This window comes from Chelonia mydas, chromosome 24, assembly GCF_015237465.2.
Source record: "Chelonia mydas isolate rCheMyd1 chromosome 24, rCheMyd1.pri.v2, whole genome shotgun sequence".
In the NCBI taxonomy this organism is placed as follows: domain Eukaryota; kingdom Metazoa; phylum Chordata; order Testudines; family Cheloniidae; genus Chelonia; species Chelonia mydas.
The window spans coordinates 14401166-14416780 of NC_051264.2; the positions used below are offsets into that span (position 1 = coordinate 14401166).

General features: G+C 51.2%; 2 protein-coding genes across 2 annotated transcripts; both read right to left on the reverse strand.

Moving 5' to 3' along the window:
- Positions 1-473: 473 nt before the first annotated feature.
- On the reverse strand, positions 474-3355 carry LOC102944485 (IgGFc-binding protein). Its single transcript, XM_043535594.1, has 4 exons — positions 2819-3355; positions 1920-2484; positions 627-1225; positions 474-500 (listed from the first exon to the last, which is right to left on the reverse strand). Exons 1-4 carry the CDS (start codon positions 3353-3355, stop codon positions 474-476), a joined length of 1728 nt encoding a protein of 575 aa, XP_043391529.1.
- A 2746-nt stretch (positions 3356-6101) lies between these two features.
- On the reverse strand, positions 6102-15368 carry LOC114019197 (alpha-tectorin-like). The gene is made up of 6 exons (XM_027820986.2): positions 15246-15368; positions 14233-14514; positions 12677-12814; positions 11777-11936; positions 10810-11231; positions 6102-6674 (listed from the first exon to the last, which is right to left on the reverse strand). The coding sequence occupies exons 1-6, from the start codon at positions 15366-15368 to the stop codon at positions 6102-6104; spliced, it is 1698 nt and encodes a 565-aa protein (XP_027676787.2).
- Positions 15369-15615: the final 247 nt, after the last annotated feature.

Genomic DNA, 15615 nt, shown 5'->3' on the forward strand with positions numbered 1-15615 from the left:
TGTACATACCACAGCTTCCACATCCAGTCATCTTCATTGTGTCATCTGCTACATGGGTCACTCCCACTGCCACCTCTGTATCTGTCATATCCTTTCCACCTAAATCCTGTTAATCTGGGAAACACAAACCACACCAAAACACCACCACCCACAGCAAAACCAAACCCCACACGAGCACCACAAGACAAACTCCCCTTTCAAACTCCCACTCAAACTCCCCTGTTTACAGCTCTGTTTGCTGGCTCCTGTGCCGCTGCAGCTGTCTGTGCCGCTGCCTGACTGGCTGCTACCTTAACTAGGACCCCTAGTCAGTGAAGCCCCGCCCCCTAATCAGGGCTCAGCTTCTCTCCCAGCACAAAGCCCCTACAGTCTGTGGTGTGCAAATGTGAACATGGGTGAGGAATTTAGGGAGAAACCTATCATCTGGTTTGCAGCTCGACATTATACCCATACTGTCCTCTTACTTGGGGGTTTTAGTTATAAACTGCCTTTAAACTGGACTAGTGTAGAGCAAAAATTGCAGTGTTGCAGTGACTGGTTTATTGGGGGAAGGTGGAAAAAAAATCTGGGAAATGATTTTTTTTCCAATTTAAGTTCTTTGAGTTAATACTTTCCCAGTGAATTACCTTGACCATCCCGTGCTGCCCTCTCTGCAGATGGATCTCAGTCTTGTTCACAAGGACAAACACCTCCGAGGTCACAGCCACAGGAACATGGGGCAGGTTTCCGTTCTTCACTTCCACTCTGAAGAAGGATAAGGACTTTGATGCCCCACACAGTTCAGCAAACACATATTTGCAGGTGCCCTGGGAATTGTATTGCTTCCCATCAAACGTAGTGTAATGGGGCAGACCAGAAGCCCAGCAGATGCCGTTGGTTCGCTCATGGCACCCATAAGCCCCCTTTCGAGTGCCACAGAATTCCCCAGGGGCACAGGCAGAGCGGGAGCACTGGACAGCGTGGGAGGAGCCGTCACATCTGCACAATCTCTGGCAATTTTCTCCTTCCCAGAAGCTTTCCCCTGCTAGGTGGTATCTGCCATTGTGGGTGCAGCCGCACTGCTCTGGAGGCACACAGTCAGTGCCACTCTGCACAAAGCCGGGGTCACACTGGCACCCTTCTTCACACCCAGTCCGGCAGCGAGAGGGCACAGCTGGGTGGGCACAAGAGGCCGGGCAGGAAGGTCCACAGAGCTCATAGTGGCTGTTGGGGGGGCAGATTAACTCTGAAAGGGACATGAAGAGCAGTGTTAAATACAGAAGGAATGCTCCAGGGAATCCTTCCAGGCAGTAAACCCAAGGGAAGGAATGAAACTGGGGATAATAAGACATGAAAATGAGAGAATAGGATAAATAGTTGTGTGAAAAAAATATTTTCATATTGGTTGGAATTTTGAAATGTACCTGAGCGACTTGGAGCAGGAATCCCAAGTGGGATTTATGCTCCTAAATCATATAGGCACTTGTCAAAATTCTCCCCATTAGAAATAGCAGCTTTGCATCTGAGATAAACACTCTTCTCCTGCTTATTAGTATTTTATTCATTTCAAACTGAATCTGACCTAAGAGCTTTGTTGAAAATTAATGACTCCTGTGTTTTCTTTATCAGCATTGTAGGGCTGGCTCATACCTTGGCAAGGCACTTTGGGAGACCTGACATTTGAAAGCAGGAAGAGTACAAATCCACACTGTATCAGAAAAGCTAATTTGTTCTGAATACAGAAAACCAGGAGAGAACAAATAAATTATCTGTTTGTCTTCATCATCTAGAGATTTTTATATTGATCTTTAAAAGGGAGGACATCAGACTATCAGACCAGGAGAGCCTGCCCTGACCAATGTGGGTCAGGCTAATGTCTGAGCTGTTCAATAAGAGAGGAAGTCTTACTAAAGAGCGTGTGTTTGGAATCATCAGCTTACCACACGCAGCCCGCTGTCTCCACGGCTCAATGGCAATGCCGCGGCTTTGGCACTGCTGGGCATAACTGCGGAGCACTTGACACAGGATCTCGTGGCTGCCCCGAGTCGCGCACACATCCCTCACGCAACTCTCTACGTGAACCTGAGCCTCAGCAGGCTTGTTACACGCTCTAAAAGGCCCGGCAGTGTCTGTGATAACCCCGCAGCGGTGCTGAGCTCTGTACTGGACTAGCTCTACTTCGTTACATGGGGCTGGGAGCCCAGTGGCCGTGCAGTGAAAGGAGGAGTCGGCATCCTTCCAGCTATTGCCAAAGGTGACAGCGTCATGGACCACAGAGCCGCTTGGGGTTCGAAAATCATCGCTCCGGTTCCCATTGAAGTCTCCACCAAGTCCGCAGAGGAACCCAGAATAGGCTTCAGAAACAGAAACTAGCACAGAGTAGGACCAGTCATAGGATACAGAAAGGCCAAAATCCGTCTGAACCACAGCAGATGAGCCACTGAAATAGGCGTAGAGTTTACCCGATGCAAGGACCAGGGGAAGATTGACCAGGGATCCATTCACCTAGGGGGCAAACAAGACATGCAGAAATCTTTAAGAATGGGATGCTTGTCTGGCATGGAAAAATCAGGGTTCCCCCTGTGATGAGGATTCCATAGAAGGCATGTAGAAGTCTTTACACTATCTTCCCCCACCCCAGGGGCAGGGAGGGCCATGACCATGGCTGGAGAAGGGGGCTGACGCCAGAGAATACCACATTCCAACTTGTACTTGACTGGTGTAGCATCCCGTCAAGACAGCTGCATCCACTCTGATTTAGAGTGGCCTTGTGGCTCTTGCCCAGCTACTTATTGGGAAAAAAAGGAAAATGTAAAAAAAGTCATGGAAATTATCTCACCTGCACCTGGCCATACTGTCCTGCTGCTATAGAAATACGCTCACCATAGACATCTAGCTCTACCAGGTGCGTCCAGGACACTGCAATGGAGCCCCTGTGCACATTCTCTACTTTGATGGTGAAGTCGGGGAGTTTCCCAGGGGGTCCACAGTATTTGCTCAGGGTGTATTTGCAGGCTCCTTGGTAATCAAACATCACTCCGTCAAAAGTGGTGTAGTGGGGGTGGCCAAACACCCAGCAGGTGCCATATTTCACAGGGTAACAGCCTCGGCTGCCATCCACAACGCGGCATGTCTCCAGAGCCCCACAGGCATGATCCTGGCACTGCATGGGCTGGGCAGGCTGCCGGCAGCTGCATTTCCTGCTGCAAGTGTCTGTCAGGATCACCTCCTCTCCCAGCTGGTGATATTGACCCTTCAGCGTGCAGCCGCACTGTCTCAGGGACACACATACTGCTCCGCTGAGAATGTAGCCTTTGTTGCAAACACAGCCCTCTCTGCAAGGCTGGGTGCAGTACAGGGGGGCAGTGGAATCCATGCAGCTGGCAGGACAGGCACTGGCACAGGGTTCGTAATGGCTGTTCTCTGGACAAGTGATCCCTAGAATCAAAGGAAGGCAGGAAGGAGAAAATTATGAACGCATCCTGAATCGTATAAATGAACCAATGTTTGGGCACCTGCAACTCCCACTGGAGTCAGTCGAAGGGTTGGGCCTATTAGCTGTAACACAGACAGCAGTCTAGGCTGTGGGTGTCTAGACCAGGACAGAGGGAGAGCCTATTTATTGGTAGGAAGTGCCACCGTTTGCATTAGTTAGTCTGGGAGTTAGCCAGGTAGGAGAACTACTGGGTTTCAGTTTATTCAACTGCCGAAATAAACTTGCCTCTGTACTCAATGCCACAGACTATAGTGTCTCTTCTGTGCCTTGCAGGAGCAATACAATATCTGGATTTCACACATCACTGCCCTCCTCAGCCATATTCCCTGGATTCCCATTTCTGAATCGAGGATATAACATCCCTCTTTGTCCTCAAGTCACCTCAGGAATTTACCCTTCACCACCATGTCCTGTTCTCCAAACCATTCAACACCTTTCTTTGCATCAGACCTTTTTCTATCTCCTCCTCATCCTAGGGAAGGGTCGTGCTATCTCCCAGGCTGTTCCTGTCCCCCACCTGAAACATCACCGTTCCATACCATTCAATTCAATGAGGCATTATTGGCATGACCAGCTATGTTGCCCAAGTGTAGGAAAAAGACTGACCCCTCAGGTATCTGTGAGAGGCAGGTATTGTCCACCCAGCATAGGGTTACACACCCATGGGGTCTGAGCCCATGTCCTTTGGTCACTTCTGTCCATGCCTGATCCAGTGACAGATGGCTACATAGCACAATGTCATCTCTGCTGTCCCAGGGTTACATGCCTCCTCTCTGCAGATCCCTGATTCTCTTCCATTCCTAGCTATACCCGCTGCTTCAGCCTCCCTTTCTGACAAAAAAAATCATGTCCCACTCTCCAAGACTGCAGCATTCCCCTCTGGGGTCAACCATTCTCCCCACAAAGTATTCTGCTGTCTCATCCCCTGTTCTAAAGCATCTCCAACCCTTCTCTGGGCAAGGTATTACAGCCTCCAGCAGATCCAGGTAATTCTCAGCATGGGGTGGAACCGGACAAGAAACCTCCAAGGTAAGTTTTGTATGAAATGTAGGGGGCTGGAAAAATACCCATGTACAGCAGCTGAAGATCTGGTTGAGGAAAGAAGCTATATTAAAGCATCATATTCTTAACTGGCAGAATCTTGCAGATCATAATTAAAGTACATAGCCACATATGTACTTATCTGTTTAGAATCAAATAATAATAAGTCACACTTTATATTAAGGTTCCATTTATAAATAGTTAATAAATGATTAATAGATGTTTTAATAAATGATCAAATGACTGTCAAAGAGTTCCATTGGTTAACAGACTACATATAACCATCTATCTGTGTCATAGCTTTAAGACCAGAAGGAACCATTAGATCATTTAGTCTGACCTCCTGGATAGAACAACTCATACTGCTCATGTCTGTAACATGCTTATAATAACCATCAATCATGTATTAACTTTTTATAAGGCAGTTATAAATTTAAGTTTATCCTAAAGTTTGAGTGAAACCTATGTATGTTTAATATGAGATTTAAATGATTCTAGGTGATAACAGATGGAGTACAAATAATGAAAATTAATTATATAGTTTCAGGAAATAACCCAGATCATTAGACAGCAAAAATTACACTTTAAGTACCAGCTGGGCATATACTGTACTCTACTGGGGATAACATATATTCTGAGAAAATCCTGTTATTATTATTTACTATTTGTATTAAAGTAGCATCTAGACACCTGAACCAAGATCAGGGCCTTGTTGTGCTAGGCACTGTACAGATAGTAACAATAGTAAGAAACAGTCCCTGCATCAGAGTTTACAATCTAGATAGACAACAGATAGAGAAAAGGATTACTACCATCATTTTACAGATGGAGAACTGAGGCCCACAGGCTTGCCAAAGATCACGCAGGAAGTCTGTGGCAGAGCAGGAATTGAACCCAGACCCCAGTTCAGTACCTTGCCCAAGGGGTCCATCCTTCTCCTCCAGTATAGATGAAATTGTTAGCAATAATGACACCAATCATTTTATTTCTTACCTGCCCTTCCACCCCAAGTAAGTGGAATCCGAGAAGTAAACAAAGGGTCTGATTCGAATCTCACAGCTGCCGACGTGAGAAGGAACTCCACTGAAGCCAGTGTGAAAATGAGATCAGAATTAGGCCCAAAGGGTATTTCCTGTGTGACCTGGGGCGGACTTTGGCCTATGGGGGTGTGAACTGCAGGGCACACTAGTGTGCTGTGCTCTAACTACCCCATGTGGATGCTGCTGGCATGAACTAAAAGGTAACTAGCTCACGCTAGCACAGTCCTATATGAAAGACTATGTTAACATGAACCTTTTAGTCCACCCCAGCAGCGTCCACATGGGGCAACTGGAGTGCAACAATTTGGTGTACTCTACCATTCACACCCCAGGAGTCCATTCTGCGGTGCGACATAGACATAGCCTGAGTCTCTGCCTGGCTCAGGTCCCTCTCTATGGAGTCGCAATGCCCTGCCTCACAGAAGTGCTGTGAGAAAAAAAGGCTTTGAAGATTGTGAAGCAATCAGCTATTACAGTAATGGAGGCCATATAAGTGCTTAAGATCCTTTACACACAAGATGGTTAGCTAAAGATTTGTAGAGATTTTACTCACCACAAAATCGGTCTGCTCTCCACTGCCCAACAGTGATGTTGGCTGCCTGGCAGCTCTCTGTGTAAGCACCCAGAACCCCACACAGCACAGTCCGATTCCCCCTGGACGTGCAGAGGTCATACATACAGTTTTCCACCAAGCCTGCCTGGGATAGGGCCTGAGCGCAGGCTGTGAAGGGGCCTGGAGACATTTGCATAATGCCGCAGTAGTCATGGCCAGAATAATGAGCCTGTTCAGCAGGGGGACAAGGAGGCAGCTCCTGGTCCTCCGCACACTGGCGCCTGTCACCCTTCACCTGCCAGCTTGTGGCAAAGACAGCAGCTGACGTGACTAAGGTGCCATTTGGAGTCTGGAAGTCATCGGAGGGGTCACCAGTCAGTGTCCCGCACAGGCCGCAGATGAAGCCATGGTAAGTCGAGGGCACGGTGACCTCCACATGTTGAATCCCATCATAGGAAATCTCCACCCCAAAATCAGTGGCAACTTTCACAGAGAAGCCATTCTGGTGCACTTGGATCTTCCCATTGAGAAGAGCGACCGGAAGGAGAGACTTTATCCCATTCACCTAGCAGGGGATTGATAAGAATAAAACACTGAGCGCTTCTTTAGCAATCTTCATTGTAAAGTACTCTAGAGGCATTGGGCCAGATCCTCGTAAATCGGCACAGGTCTATTGCCTTCAGCTGAGCTGCACTGATTTACAACAGCTGAAGATCGTGCCCCCTCCTTATAATCTATAAGAATCTATGTAGGGAGCAGATTTCTGAGAGAAGAGGGCTCTTTAATCCAGCAGACAAAAAGGCAGAATAAGAATCAATGGCTGGAAGCTGAAGAGAAAGAAATTCAGACCAAAAATGAGATGTATTTTTTCAACAGTGAGGGGAATTAACTATTGGAACAACAGACCTAGCAATTCTCCATCGCTAAGAGTCTTTACATTAAAACTGCATGTCTCTTTTAACATATATGCTCACCTTAAACAGAAGTTATAGGACTGATGAAGCAATCAATGGGTGAAATTCTGAGGCCAGGCTTAATGATCATAAGGGACCACCCTTCTAGCCAGAAAACCTATGAATATAAGACATCTAAAGACCTGAAAGGGTTGGTTTTAGGACTGGATTTTATTTTTTTTTAATTTACATTAGAAATCCAGATTGTACCTACCTGTTTTTTTCCTGAAAGACCCTATGGTCAACCAGAAACCTAATAGGGTTATGACATTAGAGACCCCATGCTAGTAAACCACACTGATTGAGAGGGGGAGAAAATTTCATTGAGACTGTTTAAAACTCTTTGTTTTGTTTGCTTGTTTTGTTAACTCCTGTTTAACTCAAAAGCTAAGAAACACTTGGGAGAAAATACTCTCTTTGCCAAACAGACTGCACTTTTACCTGCCTACTCCAGGACAGGCCCAACACAGAAAACAACAGAACGCCACGAGCCGTCGCCTTCAGCCCCCAACCAGAACCTCTCCAACGCATCATCAAGGATCTACAACCGATCCTGAAGGATGACCCACCACTCTTGGGAGATCTTGGGAGACAGGCCAGTCCTTGCCTACAGACACCCCCCCAACCTGAAGCAAATACTCACCAGCAACCACACACCACACAACAGAACCACTAACCCAGGAACCTATCCTTGCAACAAAGCCCATTGCCAACTGTGCCCACATATCTATTCAGGGGACACCATCATAGGGCCTAATCACATCAGCCACACTATCAGAGGCTCATTCACCTGCACATCTACCAATGTGATATATGCCATCATGTGCCAGCAATGCCCCTCTGCCATGTATATTGGCCAAACTGGACAGTCTCTACGTAAAAGAATAAATGGACACAAATCAGACCTCAAGAATTATAACATTCAAAAACCAGTTGGAGAACACGTCAATCTCTTTGGTCACTCGATTACAGACCTAAAAATGGCAATTCTTCAACAAAAAAACTTCAGAAACAGACTCCAACAAGAGACTGCTGAACTGGAATTAATTTGCAAACTGGATACAATTAACTTAGGCTTGAATAGAGACTGGGAGTGGATGGGTCATTACACAAAGTACAACTATTTTCCCATGTTTATTCCCCCCCTCCCCCACCCTCCACTGTTCCTCAGATGTTCTTGTCAACTGCTGGAAATGGCCCACCTTGATTATCACTACAAAAGGTTCCCCCCTTCCCCCCCCCACTCTCCTGCTCACCTTAAGTGATCACTCTCGTTACAGTGTGTATGGTAACACCCATTGTTTCATGCTCTCTATGTATATAAATCTCCCCACTGTATTTTCCACTGAATGCATCCGATGAAGTGAGCTGTAGTTCACGAAAGCGTATGCTCTAATAAATTTGTTAGTCTCTAAGGGGCTACAAGTACTCCTTTTCTTTTTGCAGATACAGACTAACACGGCTGCTACTCTGAAATCTATGTCACTTAACTGACTGTGGTGGAATGAATGAGCCATTAACTGGCTGAAACCAACCCATATTAATAGAGGCTCCAAAAAGACAATGGTGAACCCAAGGACCTAACAATGGACACCTAATAATGGGAAACTCTGGCAGATCAGACATGTGAAGGTAGCAGGAGTCCTGCAGGAGGAGATCAATGGACCAAAGGGTGTCAGGTAGCTGTCTTAAGAGCTGGCCTTTGGAGAGACACAGAAGCTCTCACCTGAGGCTGGGACTGACAAAGAGGGAGCCCAAGCCAAAATGGATTCTGCAGCAGCCCTGATGCTGGCCAGTCTGAACTCTGCCTCTATTTTTGCTTCTCTGCACTAAGCTGAGGACCTCAGTGCTGGGCTCCAGCTGATTAATAAACCCTGCTCTGATGTAAAAGGGCTGCCTGGCAAACACTCATTCAGGTGCATTTGTCCCTGAAAAGGGTAAACGTTTCTGACCAGGAGTCTGCCTCAGTTGGACTCACTGGCCAGAGCTCCTGGCATGAAGCAGCAGGGCTGGAGCCCTGAGGCTCAGTCATGGCCTCCCCTTAAAGAAGTGTGGGAACCCTTGTGGGGCTGGCACACTGAAGGGGTTCCTTCAAGGGACTATTTAAAAGCTGGGGCACAGCAGAGCTCCTGTGGATTGTGACCCCTATGCCAGTGTCTTCCCAGTGGAGTACCTAGGTGTCCTGAGTATGGCCAGTGACACCAGCCCTTCCCCACCCAGCGGGAGGGCAGGGAAAGCAGCTGCCAGAGACCCCCAGGGCAGGAATTCTGGCCCAGCTTCCCCAGTCTGGAGCTTCAGCCAAACTGGAGCAGCCTGGGATGAACTGGCACTTACACAATGACTGCCATCGCACCCTCGTTTTCAGGAGCAGAGCGCTGATGGCAACACGCCCTAGGGGAGCCCTTTTGTTGGAGTAACTGAAACAGTAACCAGTGCCGGTAGGTGGGGATGGGGAAGCATCTGCCCACAGCCCCAACCAGAGAGCAAATGTTACTGCCACTCTGCCCGTGGGGCAGGTGAGGGGAAGGGGCTGAGGGCCAGGTGTGGGGAAGAGGGCTGAGGGGCATAGGACAGGTGGGGGGCTGAGGGGCAGGTGAGGAGGGGGGCTGAGGGGCAGGTGGGGGGCTGAGGGGTAGGTGAGGAGGGGGGCTGAGGGGCAGGTGGGGGGCTGAGGGGCAGGTGAGGAGGGGGGCTGAGGGGCAGGTGGGGGGCTGAGGGGTAGGTGAGGAGGGGGGCTGAGGGGCAGGTGGGGGGCTGAGGGGTAGGTGAGGAGGGGGGCTGAGGGGCAAGGGGCAGGTGAGGAAGGGGGCAAGGGGCAGGTGAGGGGCTGAGGTCAGGTGAGGAGGAGGGCTGAGGGGTGAGGGGCAGGTAGGGGGCTGAGGGCAGGTGAGGAAGGGGGGCTGAGGGGCAGGTGGGGGGCTGAGGGGTAGGTGAGGAGGGGGGCTGAGGGGTGAGGGGCAGGTGGGGGGCTGAGGGGCAGGGGGCAGGTGAGGGGCTGAGGGCAGGTGAGGGGGGGGCTGAGGGGAGGGGGCAGGTGGGGGCTGAGGGGCGAGGGGCAGGTGGGGGGGCTGAGGGCAGGTGAGGAAGGGGGCTCAGGAGAAGGGGCTGCGGCCAGACAAGGGAGGAGCTAAGAAGCAACGGGGGCTGAGGGGCAAGCGAGGGGGCTGTAGGTGATGGGGGAAGGGGGGAGAGGAGGGGGGCTGAGGGGCGCGATAACACCGCTTAGGTCTTTCCCGCCTTTTTCCCCCATCATCTCCTCTGCGCATGCGCAGCTGGGAGAGCCCAACTGCCCCAGCGCGGGGCTGGGGCAGAGGGGGCAGCCAGGCGCCGGGGAGAGCACGTGCAGGGGTCTCCCGCCCTCCCATCCGCTGGGGGAAAGAGGGAGGAGATAAATCCTGATTGGGGACAGAGCTGGGGCAGAAGGCTACTGGGGGCCAGTGCGGGAAGGGCTGGGGCGGGAGGGCACCAGGGGGCGGTATGGGAGGGGCTGGGGCGGGAGGGCACCAGGAGGCGGTACGGGAGGAGGACGCTGGGGGAGGTACAGAAGGGGCTGGGGCAGGAGGGCACTGGGGAGTGGTATGGGAGGGACTGGGGAGGAGGGCACTGGGGGGCGGTATGGGAGGGGCTCAGGCAGGAGGGCACTGGGGGGCAGTACGGGAGGGGCTTGTGTTGCTAGGGGGCTGTGGGAATACGAAGGCAGAGCAGTTACGCTGGGGCTGGGCTCATGTCCCGGAGCCCCCAACTCACCGTGACGTGTCCAGTGGCCCCCCTGGCCATGGCGATGTCCTGTCCGTAGACTGTCACCCGGACAAGGCGGGTGCAGGGTGCCCCCTGTGCGGCTCCTGGGTCCTCGCTCTCTGCCTCCACCCGGAATGGTGCCAGGCCAGAGGGATGCGGGGGGGCGCACAGCTGGGACAGCGTGTGGGTGCAGGCCCCCTGGAAGTGGTAGAGTCGCCCATCGAAGGTGCTATAGTGCCGCCCCGCCCAGGCCCGGCAGGCTGCTCGGCTGATGGGCTGACACACGTGGTACCAGGAGGCTGGGTGGCAGGCCTCATCTGGGGAGCAACCCCTTGCATGGCACGTCACCCCGTCCTCCCCATACATACACTGGCACCGGCGCTCGCATTTCTGGTCGCTCCAGAAGAAAGTGCCAGGGGGCAAGAAGTTGGCTGCAGAGAGAGACCAGGAGGTTTGAGTCTGTGCCCTTCTCGGCAGGACGGGCAGCCAAGGAAGGCAGCAGCTGCCTGGGCCCAAGTGGAGGGAGACACACACCTGGGATCAGGGGAGATATGGTTAAAGGGAAGGACGGGGTATTGGGGGGTTGTTGGCTACAGAGGGCCTGGAAGCGGGGGATGGTTCTAGAGAAGGTTAGGGCTAGAAAGAAGGATGGGCTGGAAGGGAACAGAGAGATGGGCCGAGCGATGGGAGGGGAGGAAGGCGCCAGGAGAGGGCTGGGATGGATAAGGGAACGGGTCGGAAGGTGCTAGGGTGCCTGGGTGAGAGAGGCTTAGACAGAGACAAAGGCCCAGAGCAGCCAGGCTTCCACGCTTCATGGAAATCCTTGATGGCATCAAAGCGGGGTGTGTGGATGAGAGATGAGAAGAGACAGGGGGCTTAGCCAAAGCAAGTGCAAGGTGCAGGCTGTAATATACTGGTGTGAGAGAGATGTTGCCACCCCCAACTGGATGGCACCACTGAGGCCTCTGCCACGCACCGTTGTAGACACAGCCGTTGGGCACAGCAAAATTGTCCACCTGGAAGGCCCATCGCCCAGGGCTCTTGATGTTGCTCATTGAGCTGATCTTCAGGATGCTTGGGGTCTGTGAGCCAGGGATGTTGAAGTAATTTTTGGACCCACCACTGTTAAATCCAGCCTGAGAGGGGAATGAACAGGAGCAGGATCAAAGGAAGAGGCAGCTGTTTGTGCTGGAGAGAGACACGACTCCAGTGCTGCGGATCCAGCTCCATGGGCAGCCAGAACCCAGGATACACATGGGTCCTGGCAATGGGGCATCTGCAGGCACCAGGCTCATCGAGAGAATCAGTTTTTTGTACCACTGCCCCCTACTGGGCAGGAACAGGAGCACTGCAATGGGTCACACCAACTGGGAAAGTACCCAGGGATAATGACTTGTCACTTCTGTGACCACTAAACTACACTTCCCTCCACAAGCTAGGAATACAAATGAAGGGACTCCCAGTCCTCCCACTTCAACCACTGACCCCCACTCTTCTACCAGAGCTGGGATTGAACCCAGAAGTCCTGACTCCCAGCTCCCCTGCTCTGACCCACTAGACCCCACTCCCTCCCATGCTGTGAATAGACTCCAAGAACTCAGGAGTCCTGACTCACATGCTTTGTTGCAACTAGAACTCAGGGCCTGGATCTTAGTCTCCTTTCCTAATCACTAGTACTAAGGTGATAGGGGCTTATGAGTCCAGTAGGTAGCTACACACATTTTGTGTATGGCGATGGAGGGATGGATAGAGAGACAAACGCTGCCTCCCATAATACAGAGAGGTGGCCGTTCTAGGCCCCATGTCCACTGAAAGTGCTGAACATACCTTCTCAGTCTCCCAGTTTTCCAGCCTGGAGTAATGAGGCAGGACCTACCTGGGCTGGGGTGCCTCCCAATCCAGTATGGGGGTCCCCACCACTCGCCGCCCCTGTAGTCCACTGGATGTCTGTGTAGTGCAGCATGATGAAGGACAGGTCGCCGTCAGTGGTTAGAACCACCTGGAAGGTGTTCACCTACAACAGTGCAGCCACCGTGAGGAAGACAATCGGTGAAGATTCACAAACCAGCACCTAAGACCAAGCCCTTCTCTCCACACACCAGGTGTAGTCCCATGTTCGCCCCCTACCCCGGCCTGTGTGGGAAGGAAGTTCAGGTGCCAAGGCCTAATCAATGCTTGGTCTCTTTGCTGAGGTGGACAATGAACAGGCTAAATTAATGTTAGTGGCAGGGAAGGGGGGGTTGTCATGTTGATGCCTCTCCCCTAGGAGATATGCTGAGAACCACCACACTCACTCCAGACAAGCCACCAAACGGGCCACCAGATAGGAATAAAGGGTCATTCAATGAAACAACTGTTGAGTACTTTGGAGGTTATGAACCAGATTCTGATCTCAGCTCATATAAATCAAGAGTATCTCAATTATATTCAGTGGGGTTACTCCTGATCTACCCCAGGGTGAGCAAGAGGGGAATCAGCCCCACTGACTCCGATGGAGTTACTCCTGATCTACACCAGGGTGAGTAATAGTAGAACTGAGCCCTGTGCTCCTGCGCCCCTTTAGTTCTCTGGCTGAGGAGCTCTGCAACCTGGTTTCATTGTCTTTGAACGCTAATGTTCCTAACAACGTACAGTATTTAATGAAGATTTATCAAGACAGTTTAATTATAAACAGGTATTTATTTAATGCACATTAATGTAGGAGGTCATAGAGAGCTAGACGCTCAACTGGTGTAAATCAGCATGGATTTCCAAGCAGCAATGCCAGTTCACCCCAGTTGAGGATCTGGCCCCAAAGCCTCCCCCTCACTCCCCCCCTTCCAGCTGCTGTGAGAATTCCAGCTCTGACCCAGCAGCTGGCTTTAGCGAGATCCCTGTTTCCAGCCAGTTTTCCTGGAGAGATCAGATACCCTGGCTGAGGTTGTACAGGGGAGGGTGTAAGGAGCCAGCTAGAAGAACAACCCAGGATCTTTCTGTCTCCCACCCATTCAGTGGAGCCACTGAGCCATGCAGACCCTGCCAAAGGCTCACACCATTCACAGCTAGACATTGCACAATAGGGATTCAAGATAAACACAAGCCCACTCCTGCAGCTCCTCCTGAGCTCAGCCACTGGACCACACACACTCCCAGAGGTGGGGATAGAATCTAGGAGTTTTGACTCCCAGCCCCTCTGCTCTAACCATTATATCCCACTCCCCATCCAAAGCTGGCACTAGAACCCAAGAGTCCTGAGTCCATGTCCCTGCTGTTTTAACCACTAGACTCACTTTTCCCAGATTGGGGAAAAGAAGCCAGGAGTCCTGACTCCCAGCCCCCTCCAGCTCTAAATACTATACCCTACGGCCCTCCCAGAGATTGGGGTAGAACCTAGGAGGCCTGACTCCCAGGTCTTCTCCCCTCCACTATATCCAAGACCCTCTGGTACTTTACCTTGGAGGATTTGGAGCCATAGAAGGTCACGCGGTCCCAAGTGGCCACAAAGAGCCAGGCCGCGGTGAACTCTTCGTGGGGGAAGTAGGTGTTGATGTCAGCCGTGACTCTCTGCAAGAGCTGCGGGTCTCGGCTCTGCCGGTAACACACCTCGCCCGTGATGCGGTTATCCACATCCGCCCAGAACGGCGCCACAAAGGCCCGGCCATCGGTCAGTGGGAAGGAATCAGGTGTGAACTGGTTAACGGGGGCGCCAAACGACACCACACCATTATTGTTCACCTGGGGGTGAGAAAGGAGCTGAGGGTCTATCTTTTATCACCACACATAATCTTTTTATCCAGTCCCATTCTCACTGAGTGATTGGTTGGTCGGTCTGTCTGTCTGTCTATGTTGTATGCAGTGTTGTTGGAGCTGTGTCGGTCCCAGAATATTAGAGAGACAAGGTGGGTGAGGTAATATCTTTTACATGTATATTAAAATATATTATGACCTGAAAAGCTCTGTGTAGCTCGAAAGCTTCCTCTCTCTCACCAGCAGAAGTTGGTCCAATAGAAGATAGTGCCTCCCCCACCTTGTCTGTCTAGGTATCCATCCCCATACATACTGATTTATCTACCCCCGAGGCTCATCTGTGTAGCAGCTTAGCTTTTATATTCTTACCTGGCCCCTGTCACCGCACACTCAGTGGATGTTGGAGCCTGTTTGCACAGAGTTTTTTTACTGGCTACGGAAAGGCAATTGGTGGCTGCCCTCTCTAAGGACCCCACCCCTGGAGGGTAGGTAGTTCAGCCTCTCTGGCTCATTCCACCCATGTGATCTCTGCAGTGGTTAAGCCAGGAGGCCATTCTATGCTGACTGGGGGATACCGATGCCTGCCCACTAAGAACTGGAGTGAGACCCCATCCACTCATTTCTCAGAGGCCACCAAAGAGCCTGCCAGCAGAGGAGAACATCCTAGGGTTTGGGCTGCTGAGGAGAATACTCCCACTCAGAGACAATGAGCAACTTACGTAAAGAGAGCGGTAACTCCTGCTGTAGAAGGAGAAGCGCACTGAGATGGGGATTTCAGGAGACGCCCCATCGTCTGCCTTGGGGGTTCTTCTGTCTCGGAACTTGGGTCCATATGGGTACATGAGTGTATCTGAGGAGACACGGGGAGCAGACAGTGGGGATACTGAACAGTGTCATATGGAGAACTAGCTGTCTGTCTACAGTGTAATTTTAGCCATGCTGGAACCAGGATATGAGAGAGACAAGGTGGGGGAGGTAATATCTTTTATTGGACCAACTTCTGCTGGTGAGAGACAAGCTTTGGAGATACACAAGAGCCCTTCTTCAGGTTTGGACTAGGTAATCAGAGTGTCACAGCTAAATGCAAGT